General features: G+C 39.9%; 1 protein-coding gene and 2 pseudogenes across 1 annotated transcript; 2 read left to right on the top strand and 1 right to left on the bottom strand.

Annotated features, from left to right (window-relative positions):
- The first annotated feature begins 3,930 nt into the window (after positions 1–3,930).
- On the top strand, positions 3,931–4,317 carry LOC149214719 (putative 2' cyclic ADP-D-ribose synthase BdTIR pseudogene; annotated as a pseudogene).
- Positions 4,318–4,356: 39 nt separating this feature from the next.
- LOC149214720 (disease resistance protein RUN1-like) lies at positions 4,357–5,975 on the top strand (annotated as a pseudogene).
- LOC149214721 (protein LYK5-like) lies at positions 5,972–15,889 on the bottom strand. Its single transcript, XM_089389488.1, has 3 exons — positions 15,606–15,889; positions 6,101–7,422; positions 5,972–5,982 (listed from the first exon to the last, which is right to left on the bottom strand). The coding sequence occupies exons 1-3, from the start codon at positions 15,887–15,889 to the stop codon at positions 5,972–5,974; spliced, it is 1,617 nt and encodes a 538-aa protein (XP_089245614.1).
- Between the last annotated feature and the right edge of the window lie 20 nt (positions 15,890–15,909).

Here is a 15,909-nt window from a genome sequence, read left to right on the forward strand (position 1 = left end):
GTAGGTTGGATTTGTTAGCTGGAAATACATTTCCATAAATTGTTCTTGGATTAATGTAAGGTTATGATTTTAGGTTAAAACCATTTCTTAGTTTAGGTTAAAACCGTTTCTCTTGGAGTCTTAGTCACTCATATTATTTTGGTCTAGTGTTTTGTAGCTGCGTAGGAAAATTTTATTAATATATGCGAGTGTATGTACATTTACATTGCTAGGTTCTCCAACATTAGTCTTCACAAGCTCTCTAGCCTCAAACCATACTGGCGCACTAGCCTAAATAAAACATATTTACATATTCATTTACAACTAGGATCAAACTAGGGGTATTATACGAAAACCCCTTCTTGAATAAGTTTTTTTTTTATCTCCATCCACCATTGTTGTCGACATGTTGCTAATTTTGTTTCCTAGGGTTATCAATAAAGTGGATGCATTTTCTAGACTTCTCCAAAGTTCTATATATCTTGACATTTGATTCCACTTGCATTCTCTATTTTTTTTTTTATCTATTTTAACATTGGATCTCCACTTGCCTCCTCATATAGTGTAAGTGATCTAACATATTTTATATGATGCATTAAAGTTGTAGTGATAAAAGTGACAAGTATATGCCAAAGACAACATTTTGTAGTGTGAGAAAAACATGAAATTTGCCACTTAGAAAATTCCACTCACTTAGAAAAGGGAATGGGATCAGAACGTTAAGGTCATCATTGGTGATATATGTTGCAACATTTCCCACTATGTAATCATGATATGCTTACTAAGGGTTTCCTACTCGAAATTTACAAATTTTCGTTCTCTCTTATCTTTCTACGATTATTAAGATGGAGCATGCCATTTTCATAAACATAGAGCATATTAGTGCCAATGTGTTGTCATTCATTTTAGCAATGAGCTTCACCACTATGACATCATCTTGAGCACAAAGAGAATTTGAGAAATTTGTCAATGTTTCCAAAGAGATGCATATTTTCCATTCTCACATTTTTTACTCCATGTGATGTTTGCAGGTTGCCAATTGTATCTATAGGCTTTCCAAATTCAATTATTACTCCAACACTAGATACATTCCTCCACAATTGGACTGAATTCTACATAGGACAATAGTGTTAGGTTTCTCAAGATGACACATAAGGTTACGTTTATTTAGGTCAAGTTACAAATATTCTTGCGCTTAATTTTCAATTATTGTTTAACCCTTACTAAGACATATGGATGACTCTTTTGCATGTGATTGCAAAAATTATCAAACATTTGATATGTTGTCGATATGGACAATGTTATAAGAGTAGCTCTAAGGCACGAATTTTTAATGAAAAAAATAAACTCAACAATAAAAACACAAGCTCTATTAATATTCAAGCAAGATATATTTGTTTGGGGTTTTCTCTAAGTTGTAAATTGAAGAGAAGAACTAGGGATGATGGTTTATTGCATTGATGAAGATATGTCACTAGTGGTGCAGCCACTGAGCCCAACTCCTCATGTTACTTTGTTTTACTCTCTTCTATGTTCCTTAGTAGCTAAGGTCATGGGCATTAGAGGATTGGGGAAACTCATGTGAGATTTGCATTGTAATTAATACTTTTGATATTACACATTTCATTCCTTGTGTAGGGTGGCCGGATTTGTAGAACATTGAAGGGAATAAGTAAGTGCGCAAATATTTCGATGTACTATGGGAGGAGATTATCAATGAAAAAATTAAGAGGAAGAAGGAAAATTAGTTGGGAAAGCGAGGATGTTTATGTAGACATGATGCTTGACATCTCTTAGAGTGCCAATGCCATATTCATAAAATTAAGCACTAGGGAGAACATCAATGCCCATGTTTTGGACATCTTGATTGGTAGAATTAATATTTCAATAATTAATTTGGATAGGTAAACATTGGGGACATTCAAAAATCTATTGCGATAAAAAGATAATGCAGAAAAATTTAGTGGATGATTGGAAAACATGACCCAAATTCATGTGATTTCCCAAGTCTTAAGTACCTACAATGGATAGCTAAAAAAACATTGAAATTGCATTTTTTTTTTATTTCACTATTGCTTCGCTATTGAAATGGATATTTGCACTATGGTATAAGAATGCAATATTCATGAGTTTGATGTTTGTGGCAATGATATCCCAATTGATAGTCATTATAAGATTATATAGGAGAATAGCTAGTTATTAGGGACCTTGGCAAAAGATTGATACATGGACGAATCACAAAATGTACATGTAAATTAGAAGACGAGTAGCAAAACATCGATTTCTTTGCAGGAGATGACAAGTTGGTGGATGGACATGTAGAGGGGATTAATGGAATACATAAATGAACATTTAATAGAAAGTATCTGATGATACACAAGGAAGAAGGATAGAGATGAAACCCATTATTTTCCTTCTAAGACATGAACCTATTAAATGCATCTTAAATAAACATCTAATTCAAAACAATCATAGTAGATTTTTATTTGAAGTGTAACTTGTATTTTCCATGGAGTTTTGAAGCAAATCAATGGTCTTGATCAATGAATTAAGCAAAATCTAAGCTATGTGCAAAGTTATGCTCTTCATTATTTCTATTAAAATGTGCCCTTCATTTATTGCAATTCATTATATATAACATAGCAATTTAAACATTGGACCTTTTTGCACTTTTCCGGGCAATTATTTTGATTAGTTTTGGCAAAAATTTGATAGGGACATTTTAGAATCTTACATTTAGTGTTGTAATCTGTAGAAATAGAGTGCCCTTTCATGGTGTTAAATCCATTTATATATTTAAAATTCATTATGAACAATTTAAATTCAACAAATTCTAATAAGAAATCAAAAACATCGTTCAAAACATTTATAAACATAAAAATTATAATGAAAATAAATTTACTTTTAATAAATATATTCCTAAAAATAATATACAAATATAATTAAATAAACATAAAACTTATAATGAAAATAAATTTATTTTTAAAAAACATATAAATATAAATATAATTAAATAAAAAAGAAAAATTAAAAATTGTTTACGGATTTTGGATAGTTAGATTTAGGCTTCTGTGATCCATATGAAGTTTTTTTACAAGATTTTTCGGGGTAAATCACATAATAGAGATATCCTACCAAACTTAAAAAATTAAATTAAAATAAAAATATCTATAACCATGTGATGGTGTCCAATCACTTGCAAAGGACGTACAAATGGAAGGTTGCAAGAACCACAACCATCATTTTAAGAGACCACCTAAATTTAAAAATATCGTCTCCAATAAGATCATTCACTTGCAAAGGACGTACAAATGGAAGGTTGCAAGAACCACAACCATCATTTTAAGAGACCACCTAAATTTAAAAATATCGTCTCCAATAAGATCATGTCGAATACTTGTAAAAACTAAAGGATGAATCCAATCGCTAACGATATTAGTCAAAAACTAAAATAAGAAGAGAAACCAGCCAACTGTTATGCACATTGAGATCAGGTCGCAGTCAAAAGAAACGACTGGTCTATTCAAATGGACGGCTCCACTACCAAATTGCATAAAGAATTGGTAAAGCAGATTTGCGCAGGAAAATCAACTCAGTTACGCAGGTCTGCCAAACGTTTTTGCGCACAGAAACGGATGGATGGGAATGGTCAATAATGCTGTGACGGGAGGAAGGGGAATTTGGCAGGAAACTTCATGCTTCCATCGTTCAGATTAAGGTATATCGCCACTTAATTTGCTCAAGAAAATAAGAAGCGCAGTAATCAACCACATACCAGAGCTGTTTTGTTTTCAATCGTGTGCCCAACTATTGAGGTCTCCATACAAAAAAAGAGTAGCAAAGACGTAGCTGGTAAATTCTCTGCATTCCTTAATCATTCAGACGCAAATATTGAGGCTCAGCGCACTTTCTCAATCTCTGCAAAATATATTCTTTTTTATTCTGTATCTAATGGCAGACTTTACCCCATCCCTTGACGGTACATCCTTAGCATCCACCTCCACGGCCCCTTCCCATGGCAATAACAACTGCTGTGTGTATGATGTCTTTCTGAATCACCGCGGCCCTGATGTCAAGAAAGGACTCGCTACCCATATCTACTATCGCCTTAAAGGTCTTGGATTGGCAGTTTTTCTGGACCAACAAGAATTGGAAAGAGGAGATGGCTTGAATGCTCAAATCGAAGGGGCTATTCGAACAGCCTCAGAGCATGTTGCAATTTTTTCTCCGCGATATGCTCAATCGAACTGGTCCCTCGACGAGCTGGTACAGATGTTGGAGCCGGGGTCGGCAATAATTCCGGTCTTCTACAAAGTCGGGCCCGCAGATCTTCGGTGAACGCGTGGCGGAGATGGAGTTTATGCGCGGACTCTGGGCATGCTCGAAAGGAAGAGAACATTTGATTCTCAACGGCGGTATGACCCCAAGACCATGGAAAAATGGAGGAATGCTCTTTCTGCCGTGGCAGATATAAGCGGTTTTGAGCTGAAGGACAAGTATTCTGAAGGACAAGTAATCAGATTCTCCAAATCTCGCTATTATTTGAGTTTTGTGCATTGCTGGCTTGATAAGTATATCACATATTATTTATGTAGATGTTTCCTATTAGTCAAATAACTGTGATTGTGAATATTGTTCAGGGAAGAGTGGCAGCTGGTCGAGGAGGTCGTCCAACAAGTTTTGAAAAAGGTTCGCAAACCACCTTTGAACATTGCTAAATACCCTACTGGCCTCGATGACAAAATAAAAGATGTGGACTGGACATTGTCACTGCAGTGGCAAAGCCAGAAGGCTAAAGTTTTGGGAATTGTAGGTCTTGGCGGGCTGTTATCATTTTAGATGATATTGATCATATGGATCAAATGGATGCATTATGTGCACCGGTTAAAGATACTATTGGTGTAGGTAGCTTAATTTTAATCACATCTCGCAATAAGGATGTGCTTATAAGCGCAGGTATTGGTGAGTCATCCATTTATACACTGAAAGGCATCAATATAGAGCACTCGCAAGAACTCTTTTGCTGGCATGCCTTCGGTCAACCCCGTCCTGTTATAGGATTTGAAAAAGTGGTTAAGTTTTTGCAAGTCTGCAATGGTTTGCCACTATCGCTTAAAGTGCTTGGGGCGCTTCTTCGTGGAAAAGATGTTTGAGGCATTGGAGTGCGCAATTGCGGAAAACCTCCAAAGTACTTCCCGACGATATACGAAGCAGACTTAGAATTAGCTACGATGCTCTGGATGAAGAGGAGAAGCAGATATTCTTAGAATCAGCCTGTTTCTTTATAGGAGAAGACAGGGATACCGCTATGAGAGTATGGGATGGATCCGACTGGGAAGGGTTGCTGGGTCTTTGGAAGCTGGAAAACAGATGCTTGGTTGAGGTGGACAGTGCGAACCGTCTCAGAATGCACGACCACCTACGAGACCTCGGCAGAGATATCGCCGAGAATCCAGAATATCCTGTAAGATTTTTGAGATACACAGATCTAGATCTGCAAAACAATAAACAAGCTTGCAAGAGAAGGAAGCGAGCAAGAATTGAGAAAAGAATAAAAATTGATTCTACAATGTTAGTTTTAGAATAAATACATAAAAGCAACTAAGTTAAGTTTAGTTGTACATGCAATAACTAAAGCTAACTAAAGCTAAGTGTGCTTTATCTTATGTTAATGTGTACATGTGCCACATGCAAGCAATAGGTTAACTGGAGCTAATCTAGGTGCATGTACACCAACACAACTAGTCTAAGTGCATGTACACCAACACCCCCCCTTAAGCATAACTTAGGTGAGTGTGATGCAAAATGAATGAGTCCCGGCAACACGGCCATTTTAGGTACCCATATACAATGCATAAAAAGGAGGAAAGAGGGAAAACCCAGTGGGAAGAAAACCCCCCCTCAAAATATAATGCAAAAGTAGAGAAAAGACAACTGCTAGGCAGTCGTGTCCTTCACCCCGAGTCGATCTCACAGGAATCGAAACTTCTGCTTAGTGAAAGTCTTGGTGAAGATGTCAGCAATCTGCTCGGAACTAGGACAGTACTGAAGATCGATGATCCCATCATGAAAGAGTTCTCTAATGAAGTGCATGTGGATCTCGATGTGTTTGGTACGCTGCCGTTGTTTGAATATGAATCCGCAGATTCCAGATCGCGTGAATGAGAAGAATCAGATAGCCATGCGGATAGACTCATCTGAATCTCGTTAATGCTTGCCCGTCGATTCAAATCCTCATTAACACACGCCCTGGCCAGCTCTGCCATGGCGAACGCCACATCCAACGGATACTCATCCTTCAATGCCGGATCCATGAAACCCTTGAGCTTCTCCTTGGGATTCGAACCCTCGACCAAACCCCCAATTGTAGTCCACAGCATAACTTCCTTGTGCACATCTCCATTTCCGCGAATAACCGCGGGTTTGCCAGAGAGAAGCTCCAGCATGACCACACCAAAGGCGAAGACGTCTAGCTTCGGCGTGACAAGACCCTGCCCAACATATTCCGGCGCCATGTATCCTTTCGTGCCCACCACATGTCTGGTCACGGCAAAACCCTCGCCTGCGGATTTCGCCAGAGCGAAATTGGCAATCTTGGCGCGGAAATTCCTGTCGAGCAAAACATTGCTGCTCTTTATGTCCTTGTGGACGTAAGCCGGAACGGAAAAATTGTGAAGATAAGCGAGCCCATTTGCCACGTCCAGAGCGATTTCCAGTCTCTGCCGCCAGTTCAGACCAAGCACCGAATTGCTCTGTAAATAGTCGGCGAGTGAGCCATTGTCGGCATACTCGAATACCAGATATGAACGGTTTTCCGTCACACAGAACCCCGACAGGTGCACCACATTGAAATGCTTCAGCTTTTGAAGAATCCCAATTTGCTGAGAGACGTCACCCTGAATCTGCTTCACGGCCACCGGGGTTTCGTCGATGACGCCGCGGTAGACAGAACCAGCGATTCTGTTCGCCGGGTTGAAATTCGCCGTGGCTGCTTCCAGTTCCTTCAATTTGTACCGAGGTAAGGTTTGCCCCAGTTCTTGAATTCCGACAACCAGATCGTCGTGCAACGCCTTTGCCGCGCCTTTTTTCGCGGCGAATTCTGGTTTCATCGGCTCAGAGCTCGACTGCTCCGGGCGGCGCCGGTTAGTTCTCTTTCTTCTGAATAAAATACAGCCAACTGTCACCGCCATTACCACCACCACGGCGGCGGCGATTCCGACACCAAGGCCGACTCGAAGCCCCGCGTTGGAGCTACCTTTGCTCGGAGGTGAGGGGAACGAGGTTGGGGGAGGCGGGGGCGGTGACGGGGCAGGGGAACTCGTGGGCTCTGTTCGCAGTGGAACCAAGAGCGTGGTGTACGGGTAGATGGTCTTATTGTCAGAGGTGAGACTGTTGGCATCAAATAATTCCTGCACAGTGGCTCCGTATTTGTAAGATTTTTGTCTAACAGGGGTCACAGGAAAAGACTCATCTTCATCAGAATGCGGGTCTGAAGTTTCATCTGCATACTCATCAATGAGTGGTGATGAAAATTTGGTAACAAGTTCATCTACTGGTGCATGCGAAGAAGCCATATGATGTGAAGCTCCTGAATCGATGATCCATTCTTGTGGTGCAGAATGAAGAGCAATTAAAGCATGCCTGTTACCTCTTGGATCTGGTGCTTTTTCTCCAGACTTCTTCTTAGCATTCTCAGGAATGTGGTCTCCAAGATTGTGTTGCTAGAGTGTCCGCGCCATAAGATCTATAGTCTTCTTCATGCATGCAGATTCAGTATGAAAACCACGGTGGCAATAATTGCACATTGATTGCCCTTTCGTTCCTGTCCTTTCCTTTGAGCCAGATGATCCATCAGGGGGTTTTGGATGTCCTCCCTTTCTTGGATCAGGATCCTTCTTCCCTTTTCCTTTCTGATGGTCTTTGGAATTTGCCTTTCCTTTTGCATGCACAGTAAGCGCATGCGCTTTGGAATTTTTAAGTGTCCCCATTTTGATGAGCTTATCTTGCTCATGCATCAAAGACTGAATAAAAGAATCCAGTGAGGGCATCTTCCAAGCTGCACCAGTTGCAGATCTGACTGTGTGGAATGTAGAGACGAATACTGCATACTCTGGACCAAGTTTTGATAAAATGGAAAGAATCAACTGCTTTTCTTGCTTGGATTTGTCGATCCTGCATCATTTCAGCTGAACCAACAAGGCTTTATACCTTGTGAAAAAATCTTGAATGTTCTCAAAGTTTCTCGGATCTAATGAGTTTAACTCATTTTCCAGAATGTGACCTTACATTTCATCTTGTTTTCCAAACAATTCTTCCAAAATTTTCCATACTTCATTTGGAGTTGAACATGATTCAACATGAAATAGCAGTTCCGGAGAAATAGATAAACATAGGATGCCGAAGGCCTCGTCCATGCGATTGAAATATCTTGTTTTCTCCATTGCCGATGTTGGTTCAACTTCCGTTCCCATGGTTATTCGAAATAAGCCTCTACTTCTGAGATGAAGTTGAATCTTTGGCTTCCATTCGAAATAATTATATGGAGTGAGAATTGCCGATTGTGGAAACTCCAATTTAGACTCCATTCTTTGTTGTTGCTTCAATCTTCTGAACCTGCAAATAAAATTGCTTGTGCACTGATTACAAATCTCTGTGCTCTGATACCATGTAAGATTTTTGAGATACACAGATCTAGATCTGCAAAACAATAAACAAGCTTGCAAGAGAAGGGAGGAAGCGAGCAAGAATTGAGAAAAGAATAAAAATTGATTCTACAATATTAGTTTTAGAATAAATACATAAAAGAAACTAAGTTAAGCTTAGTTGTACATGCAATAACTAAAGCTAACTAAAGCTAAGTGTGCTTTATCTTATGTTAATGTGTACATGTGCCACATGCAAGCAATAAGTTAACTGGAGCTAATCTAGGTGCATGTACACCAACACAGCTAGTCTAAGTGCATGTACACCAACATATCCACGTCCTATTTGGCGTTTCACAGAGAATCTTCTTCATAATATGTCTAGCCAATCATTTGTAAGTATTCTTGATGGACTTTCGAAATAGCCTTGTGCCATCAAAGTTGTCTGTCAAGTTCTGAAATCTTAGAACTTCCCAATATTTTCAATCTTGTTTCTAACAGCTCTGGGTGAACAATTCAGGGGCGTGGAATTAGCATGGTTCACAGAAATGGCCCTGAAAAATCTTTTGAAAACCTTGCCGGCAGATGCAACCTAAGCAGGTTGCAGCTGCTTAGGGCTGAAAGTCATTCTGTTGAAAGAGTACTGAGAAGTGAACAGTCACCACCACTATTATATTTCCGTTGGGAGCATTGTCCTAAGTCCTCTTTACCTGCCTGGATTCCATTAAAGAATTTAAGAGTGCTACATATAGAAGGGCGACGACTGAAAAGACTCTGGCAACATGAATATCACGTATAGTGTTGTTTTTCGTGTTTTTTAAACAGATCTATTTACTTTTTTTTCATATTGTAAAAATTGTTGAACTGAGTTTTTGTTATCGTATGCCACAATGACAAAAAGCTGTAGAGGTTCAAACTCACTTTAATAATGCATCTGAACACTGTAGGCACCTCTGCAATTGATGGAATTGCATATTGATGCTCCCCTTTCGAAAGTTCCAAAGTCCATTGACAAGCTCAAGCGTCTCGAAAAAGTTGTTCTACACACCGGATATCTTGAAACTTTTTCAAATGAATTTTGGAACTTATCAGGACTCCAAATTCTTCACTTGGGGTGCTCCAAGCTGCAAACCCTACTAGAATCATTTGGGAACCTGACTGGCCTCCAAAGTCTTGACATGGGCGGGTGCTTCAATCTACATACGCTCCCAGACTCGGTCGGCAACCTGACCGACCTCCAAAGTCTTGGCATGGTCATGTGCTGCAATCTACAGACCCTCCCAGACTCGGTCGGGAACCTGACGGGCCTCCAAAGTCTTTGCTTGGTCGGGTCCTTGTTGAAATGTTAATTTCAACTACAGCACTATTTTTCCCTTGCGACGCGATCTCATCGCAGATCTCAAATCGCATTCATGACCATTATCTTCGTGAGTTTTCTTGAATTTTTTTTCCGACGCGACGATGCGATATTATAACATATCGCAAATCGTGTTCTCGACCTGTTGCCCCTCTACGTTCTTTGTTTTCTGTGATCGCAACCTTGCGATGCGATCGCACATCGCACATCGCAACTTTCTCCCATTGTGCGTTAAGCCCTCCGCCTTTGTATCCGCCGATTGCGATACTACGATACGATATCATCGCACATTGCACATCGTCGTTTTTCACCCCGCTCATTCCCCGGTAACGTCTTCTTTTGCGATGCGATCCCGCTGCTCATCTGCAGATCCGATGGCTGTGATTTGTTCTGGCTTTGTGTACCCCCTTCACCATACCTTATTTATGTATTAACCTACCTTTGTGTTCCCAAGGAAGAAAGAAGGTTTTGTGCCATTGCTGCTCACCAGCTGCATTAAAGAAGAAGAATGGACGAGAACAAGAAGGACGCGCCTCGAGCAGGTAAGTGCATTAAAAGGAGTATGGTTTCTTGATAATTCCACTGCGTCCAACTCCTGCAAGTCAACAGAGTACCAGAAAATGCCAGTTTTGTCAGCAGATTGTATCAGAGGTCCATAACATTTTGTAAATGCGGTTGGTGGACATTTTTGACCCCTTCATGCATAATCTAGTAGATATAAAGTTTTGTTTTTCAGTTTTGTAACAGAGAGAGTGTGAGAGTAGATGAGAGTTAGAGCACAGCAGTGCAGAACACAGCAGCGTAAAGAAAAGAGAACACAGCAGTGTTGTTGTAATCCCTCTGATAGAGGAAGACAAATCTTTTGTAATAGTAGTCTTTTAAATGAATACAAGCCTTTTATGTTTGTGTTGTTGAAAACCCTGTTCTCCTGCAAAACAAATTTTTTTGTTTCCGCTGTGTTAAAGATCATGTGCCAGAAAACAGAGTGTCGTTCTCTATTCAGTTTTTTTTTGCTTTTGGAATTTTAGCAGAAAAATTCCCAACAACTGGTATCAAAGCATTGTTCTCTGGTCTTTTGTGTTTGAAATTACCAGAAATTTCCAGCAGTGGTATCGGAGCTAGTCCAGGCTCTTTGAAGGTGTCAAAGAAGCTGAAGGAAGTTTTCTTGTTGCAGCAGCTTCTCCAGCAGAGTGAAGACTCAGTCAAGAAAGGATCCAGGTATTTCTCAAAGTTTTTGTGTAGTTGTTGAAGAAACAGTCAGTGATTTTTAAATACACAGTCAAATATTTGAAGCATAGCTGAGAGTGCAAGAATGGCCAGCACCAGCATCGGTATTTTTAATACTCAGCTCCCACAGTTTAATGGAAAAAACTATGACTATTGGGCAATAACCATGAGAGCCCTGTTTGCCTCACAAGACTTATGGGAAATAGTTGAAGATGGTTTTAAAGAACCAGATGAAAATGAGTTTAATAATCTAACTCAGGCAGAGAAAGATCTGTTGAAGAGCTACAAGAAGAAGGATTCAAAAGCCCTCGTATTCTTATATCAAGCAGTGCATGAGAGTGTGTTTCCAAGGATAGTAGCAGCAAAAACATCCAAAGAAGCATGGAAAACTCTCAAGACAGCCTATCAAGGCATGGAGAAAGTGAAGACAACAAAACTACAGTTGCTGAGGAGAGATTTTGAGAATCTGTGCATGAAGGAGTCAGATAATATTGACTCATTCTTCACACATGTGATTGGTCTGGTCACACAGATAAGGTCTCATGGAGAAACTCTTGAAGAAAGGAGGATTGTGGAGAAACTATTGAGGAGCCTACCCTCAAAGTTCCATGTGATTGTCACCACCATAGAAGAGACAAAGGATCTCTCAAACTTTTCAGTTGATGAACTTCATGCATCACTGATAACACATGAGCAGAGGTTGAGTAGAAATGAAAACTCATCTCTAGAGCAAGCCTTCAAGACCCAGATGTCCTTTGGAAGAGGAAGAGGTCAAGGCAGAGGAAACAAGAGAGGAAGAGGCAGAAGCCAAAACAGAGGTGGTAGGAACAGTCCAGCAAACGCTCAAGGAAGAGGCAGCAATCCAAATTAGAACCAAGGCCAAGGCAGCAGCCAACAAAGTGGACTTCATCATGCTCAAGGACAAAGGTATAAAAAATCCAATGTCCAATGTTATTACTGTAAAAAATATGGGCACTATGCCAGTGAGTGTAAGAAGAAACAGCATGATATGAACAATAGATCTAGTGCAAATATCACTAGAGAAAATATCAGCCAAGATAATGTATTGTTAGCTTGTAATATCGCTGAAACAAACAGCGAAGACATATGGTTTCTATATTCTGGTTGCAGCAACCATATGACAGGAAACATAGCTTTGTTTTCTGCTTTAGATCAAAGTGTGAAGTCACAAGTCACACTTGGGACTGATAGTAAAGTTTCTGTTATGGGCAAAGGAGAAGTTAAAATATTTACAAAGAAAGGTGAAAAGAAAACCATAGCAGATGTCTATTATGTTCCTGAAATGAAGTGTAACCTCTTAAGTATTGGACAGCTTGTTCAAAAGGGTTACAATGTTTTCTTTGAGAATGATGTATGCACCATCATGGATAGAGCACCCAGTAAAAGATGTATTGCTGAAGTAAAGATGACGAGGAATAGGATGTTCCCTCTCAGAATAAGGGAAGATCTGAAAAATAAAGAAGTAATTGCAGCAGTTACACAAGAGGCTTTCCAAAGCCAACCAAAGGATGAAAATTGGTTGTGGCACTTGAGATTTGGACATCTCAACTTTGGAGGTCTTAACTCGCTGAGCAGAAAAGGAATGGTAAGAGGGTTACCATTGATAGAGAAACCGGACAGCCTTTGTGAAGGTTGTATCTTGGGGAAACAACACAGAGAAAGTTTTCCATCAGGGAAAAGCATAAGGGCAAAGGCACCCTTAGAGATTGTCCACTCAGATTTATGTGGACCAATGCAAACTCCATCATTAGCAGGCAGCCAATATTTTCTAACATTCATTGATGATTTCACCAGAAAGACTTGGGTTTACTTTCTAAAGAACAAAAGTGAAGTGTTTGAAAAATTTCGAAATTTCAAAGCACTTGTGGAAAACCAAAGCGGGCTGCATATCAAAGTTCTAAGAACTGACAGAGGAGGTGAGTATATCTCCAAGGAATTCCTACGGTTTTGTAGAGAAAATGGAATACACAAGCAGTTTACAGCAAGGTACACTCCACAGCAAAATGGAGTAGCTGAAAGGAAGAACAGAACAATCATGGATATGGCGAGGAGCATGTTGAAGGCAAAACATTTGCCCAATGATTATTGGGCTGAAGCTGTACACTGTGTTGTATATATTTTGAATAGGTGTCCTACAAAAGCTGTGATGAACAAAGTGCCGGAAGAAGCATGGAGTGGGAGAAAGCAAGGAGTCACCCACATAAAAGTTTTTGGATGTGTGGCTTATGCACACATTCCAGATCAGCTAAGGAAGAAGTTGGACAGCAAAGGGGAGAAATGTATTTTCATTGGATACAATGAGGAATCCAAAGCTTACAGGTTGTATATCCCATCTACCAAAAGGTTTTTTGTGAGTAGAGATGTTCAGTTCATTGAGGAGGAAGCTTGGGATGGAAGTATAGAGAAAACAGTTAATGTTAAAAACTGTTTGTCTCATGATAAAGATGATGAAGAGTTGGCTGAAACACATCCCCAAACAGCAGCGCCAACACAAGGACAGCAAGAGACACCCTTGAGGAGAAATGAAAGTGCTTCTCCAAGCACACCACAAGGAGAAAATTCAAGTGCTTCTTCAAGCACTTGTACACCAAGTGAAAGAGTAAGAAATTCAGAAATTTAAGTGATATTTATGATGAAGGAATGAATTCCTTGTTTGCTCTGTATTGTCATGTTGATGACCCTATTCATTTCGAAGATGAAATTAAAAATAAGAAATGGATAGAAGCTATGGATGAGAAGATCAATGCCATAGAAATAAACAAGACATGGGATTTGGTTGAGCTATCAAAAGGTAAAGAAGTCATTGGAGTTAAATGGGTCTATAAGACAAAGAGCAATGTTGAAGGCAAGATAGAAAGGCATACGGCAAGACTTGTTGTCAAGGGATACAAGCAGCAGTATGGGAAAGATTATGAGGAGACTTTCGCACCAGTTGCAAGAATGGAAACCGTGAGAGCAGTGCTATCCATAGCAGCACAAAACAAGTGGAAAGTTTACCAAATGGACGTGAAGTCAGCATTCCTAAATGGAGTGTTAAAGGAAGAGGTTTACATTGAACAACCTCCAGGCTATGAGAAGAAAGGCCATGAGCACAAAGTGTGCAGATTGAAGAAAGCTCTTTATGGGCTGAAGCAAGCGCCAAGAGCATGATACAGTAGGATAGATTCCTATCTACTGGAAAATGAATTTGCAAAGTGTGAGGGAGAACCCACCGTCTACATCAAAGAAAAGTATGATAAAATTTTAATTGTAGTATTGTATGTTGATGATGTAATTTTTACAGGTAATGATGACTACCTCATTGAAAATTTCAAATCAGTCATGAAAGAAGAATTTGAAATGACTGACATGGGTTTGCTGAGATACTTCTTAGGAATAGAAGTAGATCAAAATGAAAATGGAATTTTTATTTCGCAAGCAAAATATGTAAATGAAGTGTTGGGCAGATTTAACATGCAAGACAGCAAGGCAGCAGTCACTCCCACAGTGATGGGATTAAAACTCAGCAAAGAGGACAGCAGCAAGGATTTTGATCCTAGCGTGTACAAGAGCATAGTTGGAAGCCTAATGTATTTGACTGCAACTAGGCCAGACATAATGTATGCTGTTAGTTTAATTTCCAGATTCATGGAGAGACCAAAAGAAGGACATTGGCAGGCAGCAAAAAGAATTCTGAGGTGTGTCAAAGGTACTAAAAGATTTGGCATTTTATATACTTTTTCAGAAAGTTCAGATTTAGTTGGCTACACCGATAACGATTGGGCTGGAAGTGTAGATGATCGGAAAAGCACATCCAGTTATCTCTTTCACATGGGTTCAGGAGCAATTTCATGGGCTTCTAAGAAACAACCTTTTGTAGCATTGTCTACAGCAGAGGCAGAATATGTGGCAGCTACAGCAGCAGCATGTCAAGCGGTTTGGATGAGAAGAATGATAAGGAGCTTAGGCCAAGAGCAGGTAAAAGGAACAATGATTTTTTGTGACAATAGCTCAACCATTGCCTTGTCCAAGAATTCTGTGTTTCACAAGCGAACGAAACACATTGATACAAAGTTCCACTACATCAGAGAATTGGTGAACAACGGAGAAATTATTTTACAACATTGCAGCACACAGGAACAGGTTGCGGACATTCTGACCAAGCCGTTGGGATAGAAAAGTTTTGAGTGTTTGAGGAAACGTCTGGGTATGACTGATAACCCAGCAGTTGAAATTAAAGGGGAGCGTTGAAATGTTAATTTCAACTGCAACACTATTTTTCCCTTGCGACGCGATCTCATCGCAGATCGCAAATCACATTCATGACCATTGTCTTCATGAGTTCTCTTGAATTTTTTTTCCGACGCAACGATGCAATATTATCGCATATCACAAATCACAAATCGCGTTCTCGACCTGTTGCCCCTCTACGTTCTTTGTTTTCTGCGATTGCGACCTTGCGATAAGATCGCACATCGCACATTGCAACTTTCTCCCATTGTGCATTAAGCCCTCCGCCTTTGTATCCGCCGATTGCGATACTGCGATACGATATCATCGCACATCGCCGTTTTTCACCCCGCTTCATTCCCCAGTAACGTCTTCTTTTGCGATGCGATCCCAACGCACATCTGCAGATCCGACGACTGTGATTTGTTCTGGCTTTGTGTACCCCCTTCACCATACCTTATTTATGTATTAACC

The sequence above is a fragment of the Pinus tabuliformis genome, chromosome 1_1 (assembly GCF_031772625.1).
Source record: "Pinus tabuliformis cultivar Carrire ecotype Pingquan chromosome 1_1, CPIR1, whole genome shotgun sequence".
NCBI classification, from domain to species: domain Eukaryota; kingdom Viridiplantae; phylum Streptophyta; class Pinopsida; order Pinales; family Pinaceae; genus Pinus; species Pinus tabuliformis.